The sequence below is a fragment of the Microcebus murinus genome, chromosome 26 (assembly GCF_040939455.1).
Source record: "Microcebus murinus isolate Inina chromosome 26, M.murinus_Inina_mat1.0, whole genome shotgun sequence".
Taxonomy (NCBI): domain Eukaryota; kingdom Metazoa; phylum Chordata; class Mammalia; order Primates; family Cheirogaleidae; genus Microcebus; species Microcebus murinus.
This window is the reverse complement of record NC_134129.1, coordinates 4583852-4611266: the sequence shown is the minus strand read 5'-3', so window position 1 is coordinate 4611266 and position 27415 is coordinate 4583852. Positions and strand designations below refer to the sequence as shown.

Below are 27415 nucleotides of genomic sequence, written 5' to 3'. Positions count from 1 at the left end.
TTGTGCCTTAGTGCTACCGACGAAATTGGCGGTTACACACGAAAACGCCGCTGGACATTTCGCCAGGTCTCCCGCCCCTCAGGCACCGAGGGGACAAACGCCTCGGAGCGCCTCGGAGGCCGAGGCGGGGGGCGGGGAAGGACGCGGCCCGGGCAGCGTCCCCTCGCCGGTAGGGCGGGGACGGCCCCGCGGGAGGGAAGCGGAAGGTGGGAGCGGGAAGCGGAGGACGCCGCCCCCTAGGGGCGCCGGGTGGCAGGCGTGGGGCCGCGGCGGGAGGGGCGTGCGGAGGAGGCGGCCGGTAAGGAGGCCGCGCCGTCGGGCGGGGCGGTCCCTCAGCTGGCTCGGACCCGGCGGGGCGGGCTTGGAGCCAGCGGCGGAGCCAGGCGCCGGCCCGAGCCGAGGAGAAAGGTGGCGGCGGCGGCACTGACGGGACCGGGCGGCGGCTCCCCGGCCTGACCCCGCTCCCCCGCCAGGCCTGGGCGCGAGTGGGAGGCGGCGGCGAAGAAAGAGCGAGCATGGCCGAGACCCCGCCGCCGCCCGCGGCTGGGGCTGAAAGTTGCAGCGAGGAGCCGGCGAGGGGCGGGGAGCTGCCGCCCGAGGAGCCGCGCCACGCTGCCGCCGGGGTCACGGGGCGAGAGGACGAGGCGCGGCCGCAGCCGGCCTCCCCCGCGGGGCAGTCGGAGCCCGACTCGCCGGTGTCCGCCCCCTTCTTCTTGCTCTACCCGGGCGATGGAGGCGCCGGCTTCGCAGCGCGCCCGCCGCCGCCGCAGCAGCGCTCCTGGAGGACCCCGCCGTCGCCGGGCTCCCCGCTGCCCTTCCTGCTGCTGAGCTACCCGGGCGGCGGCGGCGGCGGCGGCAAGCAGCGTGAGTGGCGGCGGGGGACGGGACGCGGGCGGGAAGGGGCGCTCGGCGGGGAAGGGCCGGCCCGGCCCCCACGGAGCTCCGCCTCCCGCGGGGTGGCTGGGGCCGGCCGGCCGGGAGGCGGGGGCGCGGGGCGGCCCTCGGAAGCTCGTGTCCCCCGATGCCGGCGTAAGTGGGGACGACTGCGGTCTGGGCGCCGGCTTATTTACCTCAGAGTCGCCCAGGCCGCGGGCGTCTGCCCAGCCCGGTCTCCGCCCCTCTCGGGCTGGCGCTGGTCCTCGCGGCCTCCCACGTGCTCCGGCGGGGGCGGCGAGCGGCCCGCCGGTCCACACCGGGGCGCCGGGCCTCGGGTGCCGCCTGCGAGCCTCCCCGGAGCGGGCGAGGAGAGGGCGGCGCCCGAGACCGGCCGCCGCGCCTTTGCGGGCTCCGGGCGCGGCGGCCGAGTAGGTGTGGCCGCTGCGCCGCCGCCGCCACCTCACGGTGCTCCTGACTCGGGTTCTATGGGCGTTCCTTCCTTACCCGTAAATATGCCAGCCCGGTGCCCGGAACGGGACAGAAACTGCAGTGGTGCGCGGGTGACAGGAAGAGAACGTGTGGCGTTGGAGGGGCACTTCCCGGGATCATATCGTGTCACGAGGAGGCCTCCACCTTTTGAAGCCCCTGTGTCACGGGAGAGCCCTGCCTGCCGCTGACCCCACTCCGTGCTGTATCTTATCTGTCAGCTAATGTTTGTGGCTACTGGCAATGAGCAGGACCCCAGAGTAGGCAATGGGCATAAAAAGCCTCATGAAGGAGTGTGAAATCTGGTTCAAAAAGATCTAATAGTATGGAAACGATACAAGGCATACTATAAATGCCAAATATTTTGCTGTATGGTATGAGTTCTGGAAAGAGACAGAGGGACTTTTCTGGGGTGGGGATCTCTCCATCTCTCTCTGTCTCTTATATTTTATAAAGCACCAATGCAAATCTTTTGACTGTTCTGCACTGCCAGGAAACCCTAACTTCACCGTTTTGCCCCCATCCCTGCCCTGGGAAAAGGTTAACATTTGTTGATTATTTCGTGTTTGCGTGTGTCCTGGATTATAAGGGTTAATACTTCTCTGTGAACCAAATGTGATGGCACTTTTTCCATGGAGTAGAAGGTAAATGTGATTACGTGGTTTGTCCTAAGTAGCAGCTTAAGAGAAGGAATGCAGTTGACCCAGATTCCTTGTCTACCAAGCCCATGCATTTTAATCGGACAGCAGAGTTCTGAAAACTGTGAGATACTTAGTGGATGGCAGTTTAACTGTATGGGTCCATTGGGTTCAGCTGGGAGGCAGTCCGGTGTTACTACCTTATTACTTACTTAGAAAGTGGGTCAACACTGACCATCGGTTAAGAGTCTTAGTAAAACCATAGTTTGTGCCTTGGAGTGGTCTGCACTAATAATGTCTATTTATACAGCAGAGGAGGAAAAGAATCTTCTCAAGGAGACTTCACATTCTGAGGAATCTGCTTTCTACTTTGTACTTCAAGCACAAGCCTCTTTTTTTCTTCCTTAAAGTTTTCTATTTCTGGGTAATCTGTTTAGTAGCCCCACATTACTATGGAATGAAGAAGACACTTCTATCATTTCTCTCTGTAACAGTTACAGTACAAAGTTTGATGGAGAAGAAATTTTCAAGTGTTTGCCAGTATCAGTTGTGAGGATTACCTGAATATTAGTTAATTTCCTTCCTTTTGGCCTGGCACCTGTATTCCTCGCACTCTGGGAGGCCGAGGAGGGAGGATCATTTGAGTTTAGGAGTTTGAGACCAGCCTGAGAAAGAGTGAGACCCCATCTCTGCTGAAAATAGAAAGAAATTGTCTGGACAACTAAAAATATATAGAAAAAATTAGCCGGGCGTGGTGGCTCATGCCTGTAGGCCCAGCTACTTGGGAGGCTGAGGCAGGAGGATTGCTTGAGCCTAGGAGCTTGAGGTTGCTGTGAGCTAGGCTGACTCCGTAGCACTCTAGCTCAGGCAATAGAGCCAGACTGTCTCAAAAAAAAAATTCCTTCCTCTTACTAAAGGTTGACTTTATTTTTTTGATTAGTATTAGAAAATAATATATATTAGTTGGCCAATTAATTTCTTTCTATTTATAGTAGAGACAGGTCTCGCTCTTGCTCAGGCTGGTTTTGAACTCCTGACCTCGAGCCGTCCGCCTGCCTCGGCCTCCCAGAGTGCTAGGATTACAGGCATGAGCCACCACGCCCAGCCTACCTGTTATTTTTATATGTACTTTAGAACCTAAGCATACTTAGGAAAAAAGAATACTCTAGATATGAATAAAAGATAGTTCCTTGTCATCCTGCAGAATCAATGGAATATTGCTTTCTATAATGTACCTGGGTAGAACTCTGATTTTCTTGCTCATAAAAGAAACTGGAGACCAAAGAGGTTTTAAAAGACATTTTAATTACAAGGAAGATACTTGTCTCAACCTCAACACTCAGTAAATATTATGGTGAGTGGATTCTGCCTTTTCAGCAACCAATTTTTAACTTTCACTAATGTATTTACCAAAAGTATATCTTTGAAAAATATATTTCAAAGATATATATCAAAGATATATTTCAAAGGTATTTCAAAGATCTTTGAAAGATTATGTATTAAGGTAGTTGTATCTTTTTATCTTAGAAATCTTGACTGTACTCAGAGATCTTAAAAATTAACTTTTACATTTGAGTTCATAAGCTTTGTTTTTTTTTTTTGAGACAGAGTCTCGCTTTGTTGCCCAGGCTAGAGTGAGTGCCGTGGCGTCAGCCTAGCTCACAGCAACCTCAAACTCCTGGCTCAAGCAATCCTCCTGCCTCAGCCTCCCAAGTAGCTGGGACTACAGGCATTCGCCACCATGCCCGGCTAATTTTTTGTATATATTAGTTGGCCAATTAATTTCTTTGTATTTATAGTAGAGACGGGGTCTCGCTCTTGCTCAGGCTGGTTTCGAACTCCTGACCTCGAGCAATCCGCCCGCCTCGGCCTCCCAGAGAGCTAGGATTACAGGCGTGAGCCACCTCGCCCGGCCAAGCTTTGTTTTTAAATGACAGTGCTAAAGAATAACAAATGGGCATGTTTGTTTTGTTTTGGTTTTGAGACAGTCCCTTGCTCTGTTGCCCAGACTAGATTACTGTGGCCTCAGCCTAGCTCACAGCAACCTCAAACTCCTGGGCTCAAGCGATCCTCCTGCCTCAGCCTCCTGAGTAACGGAGACTACAGGCTTGCACCACCATGGCCACCAGGCTAATTCTGTTTTTAGTAAGACAGGGTCTTGCTCTTGCTGAGGCTGATTTCAAACTCCTGACCTTGAGTGATCCTCCTGCCTCATCCTGCCTCAGCCTCCCAGAGTGCTAGAATTACAAGTGTGAGCCACCATACCAGCCGTGCCTCCCTCCTTTTGTTTCATCTATTCTTCTGGCCTGGCATTATCAAAAAGTCAAATAGGCCGGCGCAGTGGCTCACTCCTGTAATCCTAGCACTCTGGGAGGCCGAGGCGGGTGGATCACTTGAGGTCAGGAGTTCGAATCCAGCCTGAGCAAGAGCAAGACCCCGTCTCTACTATCAATAGAAAGAAATTTGCCAACTAATATATATAGAAAAAATTAGCTGGGCATGGTGGCACATGCCTGTAGTCCCAGCTACTTGGGAGGCTGAGGCAGGAGAATCCTTTGAGCCCAGGAGTTTGAGGTTGCTGTGAGCAAGGCTGATGCCATGGCGCTCACTCTAGCCTGGGCAACAAAGCGAGACTCTGTCTCAAAAAAAAAAAAAAGTCAAATAAACTTCTTATTGCCAGAGCAACAGTTTCAGAATATTGAATGTAATCTTTGAGTCTTTACTTCTGTTTGGCTGCTCCCCTCTCGATAATCATAGGCTCATCCTTTAGAGACAGCGTTATCTTTTTTCTTCTCACCTTAGCTTCATTCTGGATGCTAGAGGATCCTAAAAGGCTCTTCATTTTTTAACAAAAGTGTTACTGTAGTTCTGAAACTCAAACAATTACCAAATAAAAGATGTGACTAGTAAGATAATTTTACTAGTGGCCACCATTTGTGGAATATTTTTATGTGCCATGCAGAGAGCTGAAAACTTCACATGTAACAGTACTTATCTTTTTTTTTTAACTGAAGGCCAGAGAATGAATTCATATTCCTGAATAGTCTTGACTTCAAAGCCCATTGTCTTAATCACTGTATGGTGCCTCACCAAGGCCTTGATGAAAACAGTTTGGGTGGAGGGCAGTGGCAGGAGGGATAGCAGAGGAAAGGTGGCAAAGAAAGCAGCTTTGGGGACTAAAAGGCAAGTGTTCGCCTCAAAAACATATTCACCTGACTGTATTGTCTTGCATCTTTTCCCTTTTCATTTGACTTTTCACAGAAATCTGCATGTTAAAGAGGTAGGAGTTTATCAAGATCCGAATAAAGCATATTTTTTTTTTTTTTTTGAGACAGAGTCTTGCTTTGTTGCCCAGGCTACAGTGAGTGCCATGGCATCAGCCTAGCTCACAGCAACCTCAAACTCCTGGGCTCAGGCAATCCTCCTGCCTCAGCCTCCCGAGGAGCTGGGACTACAGGCATGTGCCACCATGCCCGGCTAAGTTTTTCTATGTATATATATTAGTTGGCCAATTAATTTCTTTCTATTTATAGTAGAGATGGGGTCTCACTCTTGCTCAGGCTGGTTTTGAACTCCTGACCTTGAGCAATCCGCCCGCCTCGGCCTCCCAAAGTGCTAGGATTACAGGCGTGAGCCACCGTGCCCGGCCCGAATAAAGCATTTTTGTACTGTAGGCTATAGGTAGTAAAAGGTGTAGATGGATGATGATGGAAGTGCAGCAGAATTAACTGGGTGAAATGATTTTATAATCTTTTTCTTTTTGCTGCCTAATATTTTTGAAAATTCCTTTAAAAGAGCTGACTAAAAGATGTGTTGCCCCTTTATTATTGTATTACTGTAGCAATAAAAGTGAAGCCCATATTAATGGCTTTTTCAGGATATCACACCTATTAACATTTTTACCCAGACCTTATTAATATTGAAACTTCTCCCTGTTGTGTGAAGTGGCCCATGTATGAGCCTTAAAATTTGTTTTGGGAGGTCAGTAGTGTACCACAAGCATTAAAAAAAAAGGTGTTTGAAATTTTGTGAAAGGAAATGTTTTTTAGAGTTTGAATAAATTAGAAAAGATTTATAGTCTTTGTAAAACATCTTGGGGCTGCTGGCCGAGGTGGCAGTCTGTTTAAGCTGCCACACTCAGCATGTGTCCAAGGGAGTGGCAGGCGGAGGCGGGAAGGTGTGAAAGGTGTGGGAGCCTTGTCATGCCGGGAAAGGACAGCTGGACAGGCCGGGGCAGCGAGAGGCACGTAGAAAACAGAAGTTGTTTTAGCACGTTGCCTTTAGAGTGCGGTCTTCTAACTTTAGAATCTCTTAGGTACTCTCCACAGACATTTATCTACCTCTTTTTTTTTTTAATGAACTTAGGAACTCTGGTCCCCTGATGTGAATGCTTGGTAAAATTCTGACCAATCTCTCAGCTTCCTTCCTCAAAACCCAAGAGACACCTCAGTGTACCCTTTTCCCTTTACTTCCCCCTGCCTCAGTCCCATAAACATTTATCCTTCTGACTTCCTTTTCATGTGATGATAGGGTTTTTTTTTCCAGAAGTCTCAAAGGCAGAAGCTCCTACTACAGTGATGCTAATGGCTGACATTTACTTACTGTTTACTTTATGCCAAGAGCCAGGCTAAGGATTTTACTTCATTTAACTCTGAAACAGTTAACATTATTTTCTGCATTTTGTCAGTGAAGAAGTGGGCATGGAGACAAGTCATTTGCCAGGGTTGCTCAGCTTCCCAGTGGTGGACCTAGGATTCATTGTGGGCGTTCTGACTCCAGAGTCCACTGCTCTGCCACATTCCTTTATTGGTGGGGTCCCCAACAGCCTGGCCTGGACCCCTACCAGTCAGATGTATAAATGGTGTGCAAAACAGGCAGTTCTCTTCTCCTGGAAACTGTGGTGTTTGTGAAGCTAGTTATTTAGTGTCATTTTACAGCTGAGTCAACTGAGGCAAGAGGAGGAGACATTTCCCAAGATCATCTACTAAGTTGTTGGTACTTTTACATTTGTAAATCATTGCCTGCTGTCACTGAGCCATGAAATCAGTTTTACTTTTCAAGGTAGAAGTGATTTTTCTAGTCTTAAGGCTGGTTAATTTTAACAAGTGAAAGATGAGGCATTGTAATACCCCTGGTGGTGCTTATTTCGAACAAAATAATGATAACTCAGCTTCCTGGATATAATCATTTTATAGTTACTTATTGTCATCCTTAGTTAATAACTATAAAGTGATACCAAGCCTAGCAAGTGTATAAAACTAAAATTGAAGACATCTCAAAATCAGAGGTAGAGATATTAATTAATAGGTTGTGGCTCTGGGAAAAGATGAGAGGTAGGAGGGCAGACTGGAGCATGTGTGAAATAATCATGGTCCTTTCTATAAAGTTGACATCCTTTCTATAAAGTTGAAAAACAGCTGAAGCTAAATATGTTGTTTAACCATCCATATATATTTGTAATAATATTTTTATTTTTTATTTTTTTTTCTTTGTAGATAGCATCTCTAAAAAGGATGTAATAATATTTTTAAAATAAAATAATGATTTAAACAAAATTCAGAGGTGGTTGCCTTAGAAGGGGAAGCAGTTCAGAAAAGAGAAGGAGCTTGTAAATATATATAAGTTGTTGGTCCATTTCTCCAGTTGGGCAATGGTTTTGTGGATATTGATTATATTCTTTATTTTATTTATTTATTTTTGAGACAGTCTCGCTTTATTGCCCAGGCCAGAGTGAGTGCCGTGGCGTCAGCCTAGCTCACAGCAACCTTAAACTCCTGGGCTCAAGCGATCCTTCTGCCTCAGCCTACCGAGTAGCTTGGGACTACAGGCATGCGCCACCATGCCCGGCTAATTTTTTGTATATATATATATTTTTTTATTTTTTTTATTTTTTTATTTTATTTTATTTTTTTTGACAGCAGCCTGTATCTGTATGTATATATATTTTTAGTTGGTCAATTAATTTCTTTCTATTTTTAGTAGAGACAGGGTCTTGCTCAGGCTGGTTTTGAACTCCTGACCTGGAGCAATCCTCCCGCCTTGGCCTCCCAGAGTGCTAGGATTACAGGCGTGAGCCACCACGCCCGGCCTTGATTATATTCTTTAAAAAATTAAAATTATATATTGTTTCCTACTTTTTAAATGGTGTACAATGAATCATTTTAGAAAGTGATTGCCCCTTCCTTTATCTTTTCCTATTTCTGATTGTTATCACGTGTTCTTACTGTGTCTAATTAGTAGGTAAATGTGGAAAGAACCAGTACATTGTCTTTTAGGATAGTTGAGAAGAATTTGGTTTACCCCTTGCCAGCACATAACAGGAAAAATCCATGCTGGGTTCTTGGTTTGTCAGAAAATGCTCACTTAAATATGTAAGTTGGGAGACTAAGTGGAATATATGGTTTGTAAAGCATTCAGGTGTAAAGTGTGAAAGCTGATAGAAAAAAATCTTCAATTCTTTAATTTGTTGAAACTCATGTTTAGGAGATTTCATGAAGATGTTGTCTGTCTTACTTTCTTTTGGTTTGGTTTTTATTTCTTTCTATTTCTTCTGAGTAAAATTTAATTTGACGGGAAGTGTTAGAGTGCTTAAGTTGCAGAATGTAGAAGAAAACCTGGCTTTTGGATGCTTCTAGACAGAAGTAGCGAGGAATAACAGATCTGCCACCTGCTAATCCTGTGCTCCTGGGCCAGTTACACTGGGCTGTAGTTTTGTTTCTTTGTATGTAAAGAGGAGATATCAGTTTCTACTTCACAGTGTTTTTGTGAGGATTTGTTGTGGTATTTGTAAAGCACCTAACAGAAAATAGAAATTCAATAAGTAATAGCTACCTTAAGTAATTTTTCCACACTGTAACATGGCCATCAACAAATTAATCTTTGTAGCAGCTGAGTACAAATATACTTTAGGAGGAATGTAACTTCTAACTTTGAAATGTGAATCTTGCTTGCTTTGAATCAGTCATAATGTAGAAAATTCAGTCTGGAATGCAGGCCTGTTGATTCTGTTTTAGGGCCACAGACTGCACTCTTGGCCTCCTCACGACCATCTTACAAATATGTGCCATTATTCACAAATGGAATCAAATGAGAAAATAGTTCAACACAGCTTGTATAATAATTAGTGTCTATATGAGAAAAAAGTCAAGGTTTGTATGCCTTATTGACGTCTTAATATTATCTTTATATTTGAAGCTATTATGTTTACTTAGTAAAGACCCAAATGTAAAAACAGTACTAAACTGTATTTAGAATTATTTTTATTAGTCTTCTACAAATAATGAGTAACTGTGCTGAAAACGTGTTGGCGTTTACCTGAAGAACAGGTTTAACTCAGATAGTAGAAATACAGGTTTTCTTCCCCACGTACAGTTCTTATTTCTGCAATGGCTGTTAACACCTCCTCAAACCGATAGATACAGGAAACTCAAGGGTAACTAGTGCAGGCAGGTTTTTTTGTTGTTGCCAAAAGCTTTAGTTGCTTTGGACTAACCTGTCTGTGTCCTCTAACTGGAGAGAAGGGAGGTGGAAAGGACCTTTGGAAGGAAAGTTAATCTAGATCTGGCGTCCTCAAACTACGGCCCGTGGGCCACATGCGGGTGTTTTTGCCCATTTGTTTTTTTACTTCAAAATAAGATATGTGCAGTGTGCATAGGAATTTGTTCATAGTTTTTTAAAACTGTAGTGCGGCCCTCCAACGGTCTGAGGGACAGTGAACTGGCCCCCTGTTTAAAAAGTTTGAGGACCCCTGAAGATGTTCCGGTTGTGCTGGTATGTTGTAATCAGTCCCCATCTCCTGTTCCAGGTCAGTAAATGCTTATTGGTTGGTGAAGAGATTGTCATGGTTTGTGACAAGGCTAAATTCAGGTATTGGACCCCTGGCAATCACAAAACATTCAGATTTACTCATGTATTCATTGTTCTTTGCTTTAAGAATTGGCCAGTTGCTGTGGCTCATGCCTGTAATCCCAGCACTTTGGGAAGCCAAAACTGGAGGATTCCTTCAGGCCAGGAGTTCAAGACCAGCCTGGGCAACACAGTGAGACCCCCCATCTCTAAAAAAAAAAAAACATATACACACACTCACAAACACATACACACACACACTCACACACACATATATATATATATTAAAAATTAGCCAAGCATAGTGACACATACCTGTAGTCCTAGCCCCTGGGGTGGCTGAGACAAAGATCGCTTGAGCCCAGTAGTTCCAGGCTGCAGTGAACTATGATCACACTGTTGCACTGCAGCCTAGGGCAACACAGTGAGATGCTGTCTCAAAAATAGAATAGAAGGCTGAGCGTGGTGGCGGCTCACGCCTGTAGTCCTAGCACTCTGGGAAGCCGAGGCGGGAGGATTGCTCGAGGTCAGGAGTTCCAGACCAGCCTGAGCAATAGGGAGACCTCATCTCTACTATAAATAGAAAGAAATTAATTGGCCAACTAATATATATAGAAGAAATTAGCCGGGCATGGTGGCACATGCCTGTAGTCCCAGCTACTTGGGAGGCTGAGGCAGCAGGATTGCTTGAGCTCAGAAGTTTGAGGTTGTTGTGAGCTAGGCTGATGCCACGGCACTCACTCTAGCCTGGGCAACAAAGCAAGACTCTGTCTCAAAAAAAAAGAATAGAATAAAAATAAAATTGAAAAATAGTTTGTGTGTATATATATATATTTGATGTTGCAAGTACTGTTTAGCGTTGTGGTTCTAGGAGCTATTCATTATAATTTGAAGGTTTTAATGACTACTTACTATGTTTTGAAGTGTTGTATGGTACAAAGTGAATGAAACTATGAATTGTCCCATTTATTTATTTATTTTAGTTTTTAATTTTTATTTTGGGTACATAATAGTTCTATGTCTTTATAGGGTACATGTGATGTTTTGATACAGGCGTACAGTGTGAATCAAATTAGGGTAACTGGGATATTTATCACCTCAGGCATTTGTCATTTTTTTTTTCTTTGAGGTAAAGTCTCACTCTGTCGCCCAGACTAGAGTGCCGTGGCATCAGCCTAGTTCACAGCAACCTCAAACTCCTGGACTCAAGTGATCCTCCTGCCTCAGTCTCCCGAGTAGCTGGGACTATAGGCATGTGCCACCGTGCCCAGCTAATTTTTTTATTTTTAGTAAAGACAGGGTCTCACTCTTGCTCAGGCTGGTCTTGAACTCCTGAGCTGAAGCAATCCTTTCACCTCAGCCTTCCAGAGTGCTGGAATTATAAGTGTGGGCCACTGTGCCTGGCCAGGCATTTGTCATTTCTTTGTGTTAAGAACATTTCAGTTCTACTCTTAGTTATTTTAAAGTATACTTTAACTTACTGTTGGTTATAGTCATTTTCTTGTGTTATTAAATGTCATTCGTTCTATTCTTTTGCACCCATTAACTATCCCCACTTTATCCCCACCTCCCCGATGCTCTTCCTGGCTTCTAATAACCATCATTCTACTCTCTCTCTCCATGAGATCAATTGTTTTTATTGTTTAGCTCCCACATATGAATGAGGACATATGAGATTTTTCTTTCTGTGCTTGGCTTATTTCACTTAACGTAATGTTCTCTAGTTCTGTCCATGTTATTACAAATGGCAGGATTTCATTCTTTTTTGTGACTATAGAATATTCCATTGTATATATGTATCACAATTTCTTTATCCATTCATCCATTGATGGACACTTAGGTTGATTCCAAATCTTGGCTTTTGTGAATGGTGCTGCAGTCAGCATAAGAGTACAGATATCTTTTTGATGGACTGATTTACTTTCTTTCAGATATACACCCAGCTGTGGGATTGCTGGGTCATATGGTAGTTCTATTTTTAGTTTTTTGAGGAACTCCTACACTGTTCTCCATATTGGCTATACCAAGTTACATTCCCACAAACAGTGTATGAGGGTTCCCCTTTCTCCACATCATCAGCAACATTCATTATTGCCTGTCTTTTTTTTTTTTTTTTTTTTTTTTTAGACAGAGTCTCGCTCTGTTGCCTGGGCTAAAGGGCCCTGGCTGGCATCAGCCTAGCTCACAACCACCTCAAAGTTCTGGGCTCAAGCAATCCTTCTACCTCAGCCTCCCGAGTAGCTGGGACTACTACAGGCATGCACCACCAAGCCCGGCTAATTTTTTCTATGTATTTTTAGTTGACCAATTAATTTCTTTCTACTTTTAGTAGAGATGGGGTCTTGCTCTTGCTCAGGCTGGTTTCGAACTCCTGACCTTGAGCGATCCGCCTGCCTCAGCCTCCCAGAGTGCTAGGATTATAGGCATGAGCCATGGTGCCCAGCCTTGCCTATCTTTTTGATAAAAGCCATTTTAACGGATGAGATGATAATCAACCTCTTTGTAGTTTTGATTTGCATTTCTCTGATGACTAATGATGTTGAGCATGTTTCTATATGCCTGTTGGCCATTTGTATGTCTTCTTTTAAGAAATGTCTATTCAGATCCTTTGCCCATTTTTTAATCAGATTATTTGATTTTTTTCCTATTGAGTTGTTGGCGCTTCTTATTTATTCTAGTTATTAATCCCTTGTCAAATGGGTAGTTTGCAAATATTTTCTCCCATTCTGTGGGTTATCTCTTCACTTTGTTGATTGTTTCCTTAGCTACGCAGAAGCTTTTTATCTTGATGTAATCCCATTTGTTTGATTTTTCTTTGGTTGCCTGTTCCTTGGATGATATAATTCATGAAGTTCTCCCTTTATGTTTTAATGTTGTAAGATGGAAATATGTTTACATGGCTAGAAAGGAATTGAACTGTGATTAGATGTGAATGTGTCATTAAATGAAGGCTTGTGTTCAGCATTTATGTAAACTCCGCTTCCTTGAAAAGGAAATCCTGTCTTAGTGCTGCTGTGCCCAGTGCCTGCATCACTACCTGTTATATGAGATAGAAATAAACCAAGAGTACTTTATTTTTCTTAGTAACTTGCTGATTTTCCCCCCTATTATAAATAAGCATATGTATATGTGTTCTAACATTGTCCCAGCTTACCTTCTTTCTATTTAAAAGAAAAATCCTTAGAGATGGGGTCTTGCTATGTTGCTTAGGCTAGTCTTGAACTCCTGGGCTCAAGATGTCCTCCCACCTCAACCTTCTAAAATGCTGAGATTACAGGCTGCCCTCTCCACTCAGGTTGGCAAACTGAAAAAAGAGAAGAGTAAAATAAAAGAAAATATAAAAAAAATTATAGAAAAGAAAGAAAGAAAAAAAACCAGGCTGCCCTCCTAACAATACAAAAATTCCTGTTTATCTACAGAATCTGGCTCTTAGCATTGGTTTCTTTGAGCTCAATCTTAAGATGAAGCAATGATGAGATTTTAATAATATTCAAGGGGAATTTTTTTCTTTTAGTTTTCAGAAGTTAGGTAAATCAAGGTATCCCTCTGATAAGAATTCCTAGAAGGGAATAAATAATCTTGGGTTATATTTCTTGAAATTTTATGTTCCTCCTTAGACAGAAAAAATACTTTCTTTGAATTTTCTAAAACATTTTCAAAGAAAATTCTTAGCATTCCTCTTTTTGTTATTTATGTAGCTCACAAAGCAAGTACCTACCCTTTTGCTGCCAAGGTATAAATGCCTCATTTGATAATATAGGTGTTTGTTTTTTGGTTGGTTTAACAAAATATGATAATGTGTCTTTATTACATTCAGGATGGGAAGATTTTTAAAATATAACATGAGTTTATCTTCTGCTTAGAAACATATTTCATGTTTAATGCAGAAACTTGGTAAATACAGCAATAACAAAAAGTGAGGGAAATTGGCATTTGTTGGGAAGGATTTTACTTTTTTAACTTCAAGTTTTATTCTTACATTTCTGCCCAGCCAAAAAAAAAAAAGTCAGGTTCCTGGAGAAGGAAATTATAAATGCCTGAGAATAAGATATTTAAATTGAAAATCTGCCTTAGCTTTTCTTAAAACACTACTTTACCATAATGAAGAATTTTAATAGCTGTGTAGATAAGGATTAAAGACAAAGGTGAATTATGTGCTTGTTAAGTGAATCTAACTGCCTCTTTTACCATCTTTGCTATGGAGTATTATTGAGTGCTTGTTATTCAGCCCTTTTATCCCAAAGTAGAGGAATTGATGAGGATATGTGCACTGCGTTTTGTCTGATCACAGTTTGACTAGCACAGTCTGAAAGTGGGTTGTACAGGATGAGAGAGAGCAGCCTAATTGCTCTCCCTGCATCAGCAGCATCTATAAAGCATCCTGGGAATTGCTCGCCCTGCGTTCAGAGCAGCTGGTCACATGAGCCTGAATTTTCAGTTCAGTTCATTAGTCAGCCATTTTGGTCACCACCCTGCTTACTGCGCACGACCAATCCTATGAGAACTCAGCATCCCAGCTCATCTGAGCAGATCCTGGAAGTGATTTCTGCAGTTCGGGATTTTTTTTTTTTTTTGTATGTTAAATTGAAAATTTAGGTTTTTTTCTTGTTCATTTTTGGGAGGGGTATTTTTTTCTGCACAAAGAAGGAGTATTTTTCACTTATTCATGCCGAGGCCAGTTTTTCAAAGCCAGCAAAGGGAGCCTCGGCTAGGCAGGATTTAAAGCCTATAGCTCAGCTGAGAAAAAAAAAGCATAAGGAAGGGAAGATAAAAGGAGAGGAAGCTGGGAGAAGACAAGAATCATCTTTTTTTCACTATGTGGTAGGAACTGTTTATAAGAAAAGATAGTATAGAGTTGTTTATCTCGAGCAGTTGGTTCTTAAGCTATAAGGTATTTTTCCTTGTTTCTTTTAAACCTCCCCCACCCTTTTTCCTGAAAGCTTTGTTTCAGAGCTTTGGATTTGGGGTTTTTGGTTTTTTGGGTTTTTTGGGTGAGGAGGTCTTATTTATTTTTGTGGGGTGTGTGTTGTGGTCCCAGCTGAGTCATCATGTCTGCTCTGACGCCTCCAACTGATATGCCAACCCCCACCACTGACAAGATCACACAGGCTGCCATGGAGACCATCTACCTTTGCAAATTCCGAGTGTCTATGGATGGAGAATGGCTCTGCCTGCGCGAGCTGGATGACATCTCACTCACGCCTGACCCAGAGCCTACCCACGAAGGTATGGTCAGATCCCGCCGCCAGTGTGTGACCAGCATCCTCCTTGTTGTGGGGGGCGGGGGACAGCTGGGAGTAGCAGGGAGAACCTACACTCTCATCTGTTAACAATCCTGAAAACCTTTCATCCCTAACCTACCACCCACTTCCCCCTCTCTTGCTTACTGGGAAAAAAATTTTTTTCCAACCTCCCGAGGTACTCTTTTAAAGATGCTGGTGCTTGTTTAGAGTTCTTTGTCTTTAAGCCTCTAAAAAGAACATTTGAGGTCACTTATCGCATCCAATCCTAATCAATAATGAAAAAGCTTTTAATTTTGTTCATATATGAAAATATAGAAATTATAGTGATTCTTAACAGAATAAGTTAACATGACTATAATTATAAGATTGTACATGATAAATACAAGAGGGGTATCCTATTATCAGGATATAATGTTAAACTGGCTATGACATCTAGAAAATATTTGATAAAATATTGTCTTCTTTAAATAATATGGATTATTAGGTTAGATGAGAAAGTAATTGTACATTCAGCATTTATTCAGTGAATATGGACTCTTTAAAAAGCATAATGCCTTGAAAAGGTAAATCATGATTATTATGGTAATCCTTATAGATTACCATAGAATAGTAATGTTAGAATCTTTTGGCCATTGCTTTTTTTTTTTTTTTGAGACAGTCTCTCACTCTGTTGCCCGGACTAGAGTGCTATGGCATCAGCCTAGCTCACAGCAACCTCCAACTCTTGGGCTCAAGCGATCCTTCTGCCTCAGCCTCCCGAGTAGCTGGGACTACAGGCATGTGCCACCATGCCTGGCTAATTTTTTCTATATATTTTTAGTTGACCAATTAATTTCTTTCTATTTATAGTAGAGATGGGGTCTCGCTCTTGTTCAGGCTGGTCTTGAACTCCTGAGCTCAAACGATCCTCCCACCACAGCCTCCCAGAGTGCTAGGATTACAGGCCTGAGCCATCGTGCCCGGCCATGGCCCTTGCTTTTTATAAATTATTTGTGGTAGGTATTAAGACTTATTTGAAATTTCCAGTCTTAGTACCTTTGAGATCTTTGTGGTCTCTTGACTTGGGACTCTCTTTTCAGAACCTTTTCTAAATTTCCGGGGTTTTTCTACTTCTGCCACTTAATTCTGTTAAGGCTATATAAAGAGAGTTGATTTGAGTCATAGCAACAAATTGTTTTGTTTTTAACACAGTGGCTTCTTAGCTAGTGTTTATTCTCTCCCCTTAAACTAATGAAGACAGAAATGCTTGCATGTGAGGAGAAATTCTTCATCAACAAATGCCTGATCATTAGGCATATCTACAGGACAGAGAAGGCCATGAGATAAATGGGACATACAGACGAGGTTAGGAAAAGTGATTTCTTGCCCTTGACCTTGTGTTGCAATCTTATCTTGACTCAGACTTACCCATGTGTTTGATAAGTCAAACTTAACCTTGAGAAAGTTTTAGAGATAGTGGTTAATATTACAGAACACAAAACAGTAATTTTGGTTGTCTTGAAGAACAAGGTTTAGGGCCCCCCGGTGTGGTGGCTCACGCATGTAATCCTAGCATTCTGGGAGACTGAGGCAGCACGAGGTGGGTAGATAGCTCAAGGTCAGGAGTTTGAAACCAGCCTGAGCAAGAGCAAGACCTCGTCTCTACTAAAAAAAATAGAAAGAAATTAATTGGCCAACTAAAAAAATATATATAATAATAATAATAAAACGTTCAAGTAGTTTTTAAGACTCACTGAATCTTTTAACAATTAGGTTTGTCAATTGGGCAGCTTCCTTTGGCTCTAAGTTTCCGAACAAAGGGTAAAAGACATCAGCTGAAATTCCATACAATATCAGTACTGTTTAAAACACCCTCCAAAGCTTTAAAAATCTTGAGGGAAGAAAAGTACAGTTTTAGAAGGCTATCAAGAAATTTTTTAGCAACTGCATATGCAAATTTAGCAAGTTGCATATTTTGTTTAAAAATATATATTCCGATCCTTTTTGAAAGTCAAGCAATATAAAATGTCCCCTTAGTTATAAAATCTACTTTATCAGTATCTCAAAAATAATTTTTTAATGATTTTAGTACTTTGTATGTTTTTTGAGCAAGATTTCTATGGGTAAGGAAAAGTGAGCTGCTTGGTAAGCATTTGTAGCAGTGCTGTTTGAATTCTTCATGGAGAAATCTATGACAACACATTGTCAGTACTGTGAAAAATGTGTAAGAGCCACAGTCTAAGCTATAAGCTGCAACATAACCTATAATCCTTTGATTAAGGAAATCAGACAAATAGGAAGTTTCCAAGACCTTTAATCAACTATAGAGGATTTGGAGGAAAATAGAGAAATACTGACAGTCAGTTTTGGAACTTTGCCTTAAACTGAGCAAAAGAAACAAGTATTTCAAATTATTAGAAATGAAAATAAGGAAAGAAAGAACAGGCCCATGAAGGCATATGCAAGTACAATGACCTAGTAAACCAGGTGGTGCTTTATGGAAGTTTTATTTCCTTGCTTCACAGGCAAACTCTGGATGTCTAAACAGTCATTTGGTCCCAAGAAATGTCTGCTTTAGTGTTAATTCCAGTGACAGTTATTAGATTTAACCTAGCTATAAGCATTTAAGTGGTGGTCAATGATTATTTGAGTCTCAGCTCATAAAATGGAGCTCCTGGTGCCTAGACCAGTGGGAGTGTTCAGACTGCTTCCCAGGCTAATTCATAGAGAGAAGGACATCAAACCACACACATCCTGCAGTGGCGGCCCCCAGACTCCACACAAGAAAATGGGCAAAAAGCATAATGTACCCTCTTAAAATGATGATATAGATTGACTGTGTGTGGCCTTAGCAGTAGTTGTGGTTTCTAAATTGTGTTTGCTGAAAACAGAGTCCATGCCCTTCACTGGACTGACAGTCCCAGTGTAGCCCTGGACATAGAATTTCTGCCTACCTTAACCCTTAAGTGCATGGGAATAAAAATCTTCCCTTCATTATCCCAGTGCTTATTGGTGGTCAATGAGGGGATCACTCTCTTTTCAAAACCAGGAGCAAATCTACAACTTTGATTGCAGATAGATTCCCCCTAAAGACAAGAGCCTAGGATGGATTTCACGGGAGAGGAGAGGGGTCAGGATGGGCTTTATAAAGTGAGACTTGAAAGATAACCCTTGAAAGATAACCAGGTGATCAGCAAGCAGACGTGGGGTAGGGCATTTCAGATAGTATGCAGTGGCCAAACCAGGGACTAGCAAACAGGAGCACAGCGGGCTTGTGATTAGCACAGCTGGGAGCAGGGCTGGAAAGATAAGCCTGGGCTAGATTGTAGAAATCTTCCTCTTCATTCTGGTAAGCCTGGACTCCATTCTGCAGTGAAAAGCTGGTGGTGTTTTATGTCTTGGAATCACATGAAGTAAGATTTTTATTGTGGAATGATCCCTCTGGCTGCTAGCAGGGTGGTGGGTAGACCAGCAGGATATAAGCAGGATATAAGCTCTCCAGGGCCCCCTAATCGTGACCATTAAAATGGTCCAGGTAAGAGATGTCAATTCCAAACTAAGGTAATGAGAGCGGACATAAAAGGGAAGGAACAGTCACTGGAAAAGCAGAAGGTACCTGATGCCTGAGGAGGTGGGTGGCTGGAGCAGAACACAAGGTGGTGCCTAAGATCGCTCCCAAATCTCTGGCTTCAGGTCCTGGGTTCCCTTTACCAATAGGCAATGTAGATGGAAGAGAAGGTTTGAATCCCCGATGCTAATAGATTATGACTAACCAAAGGAGCCCTATCAATAATTCACTTTTCAATTCAGCCTTCCAGCCCACCCCAAAGAAGCATTAATATGGTTTATATTTTCCAGGTTACATACCCGGGCTTTATTAGGTACCCCCAACTTCCACTAAGAGTTGGAATCTTCACATTTGGGGCTGGGGGGCTCAGGGCAGGAGTGAGACGTAAATGAACATTCGGAGATTTGGTGGTGTGGCTCACTTACCTTTTGTCCCATCGATACTGGAGGAATAGCCTTGTTTATATAAAATTCATTCACCTTGCATTTTCCTCATTGAGAAAAATATGTACCACCATGGAAGTGACCTCTCAGAGACGTTTTTTTTTTTTTTTTTAGTTTTTTTAGTTTTTGACAATATAGTGGAATTTCAAAGTAAAGGAATTTTTAAGGTACCATGAAATATTTAGAAAATATATGCCCTTTGTTTTTCTCAAGAATTGAAGCGAGACACCTCAGTAGATCCTTTATAACACATTAACTTCTGTGTGAGTTGTATTTAATTCACGCTAGTTTTGAGCCTAGGGTTTTGAGTGAAGCATAGGTAATTCACACATGCTTTTCACCTTGGGAGCTACAAGAACTATTTTTCAAGTTGCATACAATTCATGCACAGAAAACAATAAAAAAAACAAATTTTTCATTAAATTAGAAAGGATCATTTTGTTTTTGAAGTTTTTATTCTGTTTTCATAATAAAACACTGTGGCCCCAAGGAAAAATGTTTTTTCTAGTGTGGCAGTCAATGTGTTAAGCATTATTATAGTAATTTTAGAAATGATATCATTACTGAGATGAAGTGATATGCTTTATATTTATGGGTTTTTTTTAAGTCATGTGCCTATCGCATCTGAATTTCTTGGCGTAGCATTCTTGAAACAAGTATATATAATTCTAGGATCAGGAAAATAATAAAAAGATTTTTTTCAGACATTCCTCAATAAATGTGGTATGTATATATACACACGTGCACACACAACATGAAGGGCAAACTGTAGTATTACCTTTAATATTATCAGATGTTTAACAACATACTCAACTATAGTTGTGATTCAGTTTATAGTAATTAAATTTACTCTGTAACAAGTTTACCTAATTAGCAATTTGCATCTTGATGGAAATTTTTGACACTTTTAAGAGACTCTTTAAAGAGTAATGTCCTGAGACTTTCATGTTTTTCCCCTATGTGACTACAGATGCTCCTCAATTTCCCACGGGGTTATGTCCCAATAAACCCAGCCTAAGTGACAAACATCCTAAGTTGAAAATACATTTAATATGCCTAACTTACGGAACATGATGGTTTACCTAGCCCATGAGCCTACAAGGTGGGCAAAGTCATCTGGCAGAGCAGAGCACCGTGGAAAACCTGTTGTTCCACCTTGTGATTGCACGGCTTGCTGCCACTGTCCAGCCTTGTAAGACAGCCTCGGAAAAGAGCAAAATTCAAAATTTGAAGTATGGTTTCTACTGAATGTGTATTGATTTCTCACCATCATGAGGTTATGGTATCGTAAGTTGAACCATCGTAAATCGGGGACCATCCATAAATTGAAATCAGCTTAAAAGACAGCAGTAGTATCATATTTCAAAAGAGAAAATATTTTGCATATATTGCCTTTACTCTGCAAAGAGCTCTATAGAGAGATTTTTGGATTAGATTTATGGTCTAAGTCAAATTCCTTACTTGTTCTTAAACTAAATGTCCAATTTTCAGTCCATTTTCCTTTTCCTTCTACATTCCCACTCTCTTTTGTCATTTTTGGGATATTTATATGGTTTGAGTGGCAAACTCAATTTAAAATAATTAAAAAGCTCAATTTAAAATAAGTATTGTGTACTTACTAAAGTAGGTCTAAGTTGAATTTCCAAATAAGACTTTTTTCTTATTATAAAAGTATATTTGTCGTGGAGATTTGGAACCTTTTAAGTAGTATTTTGGTACAAAATTCAAAATGATTATGAAGAAATCTGCTGGATACCTAATAAGTGTACTTAGAATTGGGTGGATATTAATTAGACTGTGGAACACTTTATTGCTCTCAATATGGGCATATCTGAGAACAAAAGAGTTGTTACAATAATGAGGTTGATTTGGCTATTAGTGCTGTTAGCTACAGTGATGGTCATTAATTTAGAGATAATGTAGTATAGTGGTTTTATTTTATATTTCTTTTTTTTAATCTAACTTTATGGAGCAGTCTAAACTAGTTTATCAGACAGATTAAAGGTGGACATTAGTAGCTTAAACCCAAATCTTAGCATTGTTCTTTCTTAGACCTCTGTAAACAATAAAATAATTGATTAAAAATGATCAAGTTGGGGCCGGGCGTGGTGGCTCACGCCTGTAATCCTAGCACTTTGGGAGGCCGAGGCAGGCGGATTGCTCAAGGTCAGGAGTTCGAAACCAGCCTGAGCGAGACCCCGTCTCTACCAAAAATAGAAAGAAATTAATTGGCCAACTAAAAAAAATATATAAAGAAAAAATTAGCCGGGCATGGTGGCGCATGCCTGTAGTCCCAGCTACTCGGGAGGCTGAGGCAGTAGGATCGCTGAGCCCCAGAGATTGAGGTTGCTGTGAGCCAGGCTGACGCCATGGCACTCACTCTAGCCTGGGCAACAAAGTGAGACTCTGTCTCAAAAAAAAAAAAAAATGATCAAGTTATTAGTTACCAAGAACTATGCTTTTCCTTTTTCTTTTCTTTTCTTTTTTTTTTTTTGAGATAGAGTCTCACTCTGTTGCCTGGGCTAGAGTGCCGTTGTGTCAGCCTACCTCAAAGTCCTGGGCTCAGGCAATCCTTCTGCCTCAGCCTCCCGAGTAGCTGGGACTACAGGCATGTGCCACCATGCCCAGCTATTTTATATATATATATATTTTAGATGTCCAGATAATTTCTTTCTATTTTTTTTTTTTTTTTTTTAGTAGAGATGGGGTCTCACTCTTGCGCAGGCTGATCTCAAACTCCTGACCTTGAGCAGTCCTCCCTCCTTGGCCTCCCAGAGTGCTAGGAATACAGGTGTGAACTACCACACCCAGCCAGGACTATGCTTTTCTATTAACATTCCATTAGGGGTAGGGAATCCACCATTGAGAATTAATACACAGATCAGTTTAATACAGTAAAATATGTCATTTGGTTACAAGGGTAACTATAAGCTTTGAAATTACTTTTTTGTCTTAACTTCCTTCTCAATACAGATAATAAGAAATAGACTATGAAGAAATTATGTGTCAGATGGACATACTGAGAAAAGAACCTTCACTTAAGTTTTTGAGTGTAGAGAGAACTACATGTGATAACAGGATTCACACATGCTGTTATTACACAGCTCTGCTGTTTTCTCCTGGTAGTTGCATTTGCTTTGGTGATCATTTAGAATATCTAGCATTTATACTGTAATATGGAAAGAGAAGCTTATGTGAAATATCTAGGAGCATAATGTAGTATACTACATGCAGGAATATATTGTGGTCTATTAGTTGGTCATAAATATTTATTGGGCATCCCTTGATGCAAAGTCCAGACCTAGGGGCTAAGAAATAGACAGCTCTTGCTCTCCATGAGTTAAGGTAAAGAGATGAAACTAACATGTCAGAGGCTGCCGTAAAACACGTGCATACCACTGAGCTGCCAAAGGACAATCCTGTTTCTTAGGAACTGGAACATGGAATTCAAAGCCACATAGCACTAAGTGTGACCACATTTCCCAAAGGATAGTATGGGTGCAGATTTGGGATCATTTTTTTCCACTGAATGGGGAATACTCTGCTGATGTGATCCTCTTAAGATAAAACAGACAGTGTTTGTCATTCAGTGACTGTAGTAAGTGTCTGCTGCTGAGAAGATCACTCCGTTGACATTTGCTAACGTAAGCTTACTCACTCATGATCACTATATATGTTTGTAACCCTGTTCTGCCTGGGAACTGCTTATGTTTTAATGAAAAAAGCGTACGTCCCAGTGGGCAATTTTGGCAGGGAAAACTGAAGGGCCGTGTACCAGGAAACTTCATAGCATGAGTTCACCATGGTCAGTGCAGGGCTTCTAAACCTGGGATCTGTGATTCCAAGAATTATATGTAAAATTTGGTATCTGTGCATTTTTTTCTGGGAGAAAAATGTCTAGTGTCCATTTGAACCCCCAAAGAAAAAAAGCCATACTTAAAACATGCAGTTTTTATCATTATAAGATCAGATGAGGCCGGGCACGGTGGCTCACGCCTGTAGTCCTAGCTCTCTGGGAGGCCGAGGCGGGTGGATTGCTCAAGTTCAGGAGTTCGAAACCAGCCTGAGCAAGAGCGAGACCCTGCCTCTACTATAAATAGAAATTAATTGGCCAACTAATATGTATATAGGAAAAAAAAAAATTAGCCGGGCATGGTGGCGCATGCCTGTAGTCCCAGCTACTCGGGAGGCTGAGGCAGGAGGATCGCTTGAGCCCAGGAGTTTGAGGTTGCTGTGAGCTAGGCTGACGCCACGGCACTCACTCTAGCCTGGGCAACAAATCGAGACTCTGTCTCAAAAAAAAAAAAAAAAAAAAAAAAAAAATCAGATGAACTCTCCATTCAACAGTGTATTATACCACTTCACACCTAACACTGTGCTAGTTCCTAGGGTTACAGCATAGTGAACGAGCCTAGTCCACTGTATTTTCTAAGCTTAGTGACAAGTGTGGGGTGCACTTGGCGTTCTTCAAACAAGTGAAATAGCAATCATGGTAGTGCAATGGTTTCTATGGTGGGAAGTATAAAGTGCCTTATAGCATGAGCAAAAAATTTTGTCTTGGCAGGGGTTCCAGGGAAGATTTCCAAATGAAATAATGTTCACACCAAGACCTAAAAAGTGTGCAGGAATTATCTGGGCATAAATTAGAGGCAAACGTTGTTAGGGTGGGAGGAGAGGGAGAGGAGCTGTACTTTCAGAGATCCAATTGCCAGAACTGGGAAATTTTCAATGTGTATTTTTAGCCCCTTTCCAAATTTCCTTTCTAATAAATTTTCACCTTTTTGATCAGAAATATTAAAGCCACATGCTCTACTAGGGACAAAATATTAGGGGCAGTGATAAAGGAGCGTTTTTTTAATCTTTTGGCTGGGTACTGTGTTAATTTTTTAACATTAAAATGTTTAATGTTTTAACAGTGAATAGGTTCTTTGTGTATGTACATTTACTTCCTTGGTTTAGTAAAATAATATTAACTACATAATACATGAATTTTAATAGTTCTCTTATATGAGACTTAATAAGAACCATTTCCCTCAATTAGTAGAAAAATGAAGTAATTATTACTCTTAGTATTAAATACCATAAACATGCAAATTTGTTATTAGAGTTTCTATTTTCATTTATTTATGTATGACCCTTCCCTTATCCTTTTGTTAATGAGCATGTGTTTCTTTTACCAAGAAAATTATAGCCATATAATGCTCAAAAGTTTTTAAATGAAACCACTTAAGTTGATGAAAAATCAAGGCTGCAATGTTTTCATAGGTAAACATATTAATTATATAAGAAGTATCAACTGTACTATAAATGGCCTTTCTGTATTTAGTATATAATACCTATATACACACACGGGGAGGTGTGTGGTACAAGTATATAAACCAGATTTAAGGCATCTGGTTATTACAGTTTTCTGTTACGATTAAATAAGGAGGCCCGGTGCGGTGGCTCACTCCTGCAATCCTAGCACTCTGGGAGGCCGAGGCGGGTAGATTGCTCAAGGTCAGGAGTTCGAAACCAGGCTGAGTGAAACCCCGTCTCTACTAAAAATAGAAAGAAACTAATTGACCAACTAAAATATATATATATAGAAAAAATTAGCCGGGCATGGTGGTGCATGCCTGTAGTCCCAGCTACTTGGGAGGCTGAGGCAGGAGGATCGCTTGAGCCCAGGAGATTGAGGTTGCTGTGAGCTAGGCTGACACCACGGCACTCTAGCCCGGGCAACAGAGTGAGACTCTAAATAAATAAGGAAATAGTGCTATACATGTTTAGGGCCTAAAAGAGGTAAATGTGTGCTTTGTTCTACAACCGAGTCTCAATTTTTTCTTTTTCTTTTTTTTAAGATAGAGTTTTAGTCTGTTGCACCAGCTAGAGTGCAGTGGCGTCACCATAGCTCACTGCAACCTCAAACTCCTGGGCTCAAGCGATCCTCTTGCCTCAGACTCCTGAGAAACTGGTACTATAGGCATGTACCACCATACCTGACTGGTTTTTTCTGTTTTTAATAGAGATAGGGTCTTGCTCTTGCTCAGGCTGGTCTCGAACTCCTGAGTCCAAACTATCTTCCTGCCTCAGCCTTCCAGAGTGCTAGGATTACAGGCAAGAGCCACTGTGGCCAGCCAGTTTGTCTTTTATTTTCAGTCCCACAACTGCCATGATCTAATCATGTTATATCCAGATTCCTACACTTACATTTTGTTTCTCCAAGCCTATGTCACTTGCCATGCCAATTCATTCTTCTTAAAATTGCCAGATGAGTCTTCATGAAAGTGAACTTTTCATCCTTGTACAAGAGTCCTGTTTCAGGCAGTGTTCTATATTGAATTTAGAATATTCAATATTCTATTTATGTACTGTCTCTTTATCACAGTATTCTGACTTATGTTAGCAAAACCTTAAAAGCAATTTAAATAGCCTAGCAGCAAAAATATTCAATAAGTTATAGAACAGCTATACAACAAGCGCTAAACATTGTTGTGGAAGAATCAGGGCATAGGGTAATGTTTAGAATATAATAATTTTTAAAAGCTGTCTCTCAAGCCACATATATACCATGGTCATAGGTTTTATGTGTTTTTTTTTTAAAAACATAGATATACTTTAAACACAAGGAAAAGAAAATATGCCAAAAATATAAAAAGTAATTATCTTTGGATAATTGGATTACAGGTGATTTTATGATATTCTCAACATTTCTTTATGTCTTCCAAATAGTTTGCACGAGGATGTATTGCTCTAATCTGGGAAAAAAATGCTCTTTTTCAAAGAAAAATTCTTTGTTTTTGTTTTTTTTTCTTTTTTCACAGGTAGTCAGTATTAGATAAAGAAAAATTCTTTATGAATACTATGCAATTATCCATCCAGCTGATACTTATATCATCTGTCGGTACCTTTTGTGGCAGTTTCATGTATTTGTGAGTGGGAACGGTTGCCTGAAAGCAGAGCTACTGCTTTAGATTCAGTTTCCAATATAATTTTTTTAGCTTTCTAGTAGATGTTTCAAGTTTTTCCAGGTCACAGACCTGTGTTTATTTACTGGCACTTTTGTTTTCTTAGCTATCTAAGTGCTTGCGTGCAGTGCACGCAGTGGCCCAGTGTCTAGACTCAGAAGCATTTGGTACAGCATTTGATTTATTCCTTTCCTAAGAAATAGGAAAGGAATAAAGAAATAGGAAAATAAAGCCAGAGTCCTTAGGGTTCTTTTTTCCCCCACAAAATCATGTTATTGTTCTTTGCTTTCGCTGTGGACAGCCTCCTTTTGTAATTTGCCCTTGGTGAGATTACAGGAACATTTGTTGCCAGTCAGCACAGTTAGCCTCAGATTTACATGGTCACATTCTCTGAGCTGTGATTACCACGAGGCAGTCTCTGTGAAGATGTAGCTTTTAATACAGTCTCAGAAGCCTGCAGGGCAAAGTTCTTTGGACAAGGTTTCTCCATTCTTGTTGCTCTGCCCTGAAAATAACCTGGCTAGTCACCCTTTCTACGTTAAGTTTTACCCAGCCAGCCTCTAGGATGTTGAAAAATCCTAAATCTGGGTGAGAAATGTCAGTAGATTTGTATGTACTTAGACACAAGTTCATATCGACACCACAGAAGAGCTACGTGATGCCTCTGAGCTCACCGTACCATGCTCTGCATAAAATCAGCTTTGTCCTTCCCGTTCAGGTCCACTGTCAGCTTCTTCCCAACTCCTCGATACTCTTGCACTGGCGTCTGCTTTAGTGCATTGGCCCCGTGTCTCACAGTCTCCTCTCCCTGGGTGAGCCTTTTCTGGACCTTTATTAGAACAGAGCTTCTGGTTTAAGTGCCTTTCTTAATGCAGTTCACATAAACTCTTCTGTGGGTTATCAGCTCCTAGCATCTGAAAGTCATTTTTCCTATACTAATCACTGAAATATGAATCATTTTCCAAAGGCAAATGCTGTAGCAGGTTTAGATGACTACTTTTGGCACTCTGAATGGAATTCATGTTGTCGCATTCCCAAGCCTGGGTACCGAGGTCTGGCTGGAAAGAGCAAGCGCTGTGGTTTCACTCTGCTCTTTAGTTGTGGTTCTGTATTGTTTTGTTTTTTTGATGATACTCCTTGTGAATGGGGGTGAGTGGAAAGTATAATTGGGCAAGTTTTTCCACTGTGGTTCCCACCAATGTGCTGTGACCACTATGAAATGCTTTTTTTTGAGTCAGAGTCTCACTCTGTTGCCCGGGCTAGAGTGCCGTGGCGTCAGCCTCGCTCACAGCAACCTAAATTCCTGGGCTCAAGCAATCTTCCTGCCTCAGCCTCCCGAGTAGCTGGGACTACAGGCATGCACCACCATGCCCAGCTAATTTTTCTA

The 27415-nt window shown here is 41.6% G+C and overlaps 1 protein-coding gene across 12 annotated transcripts in view; it reads left to right on the top strand.

Moving 5' to 3' along the window:
- The first annotated feature begins 328 nt into the window (after positions 1-328).
- The window catches only part of RUFY3 (RUN and FYVE domain containing 3), an 81492-nt gene continuing 54405 nt past the window's right edge, over positions 329-27415 (top strand). For 3 of the 12 annotated variants that reach the window (XM_075997907.1, XM_075997908.1, XM_075997906.1), the window contains exon 1: positions 329-864. In XM_075997907.1, the coding sequence (XP_075854022.1) occupies positions 516-864 (349 nt within the window). In that variant the 5' untranslated portion in view covers positions 329-515. Of the gene's footprint in view, positions 865-11932; positions 15072-27415 lie in introns of those variants that run through there. The other 9 variants (XR_012915090.1, XR_012915091.1, XM_075997912.1 and 6 more) reach the window with 7 other exon arrangements.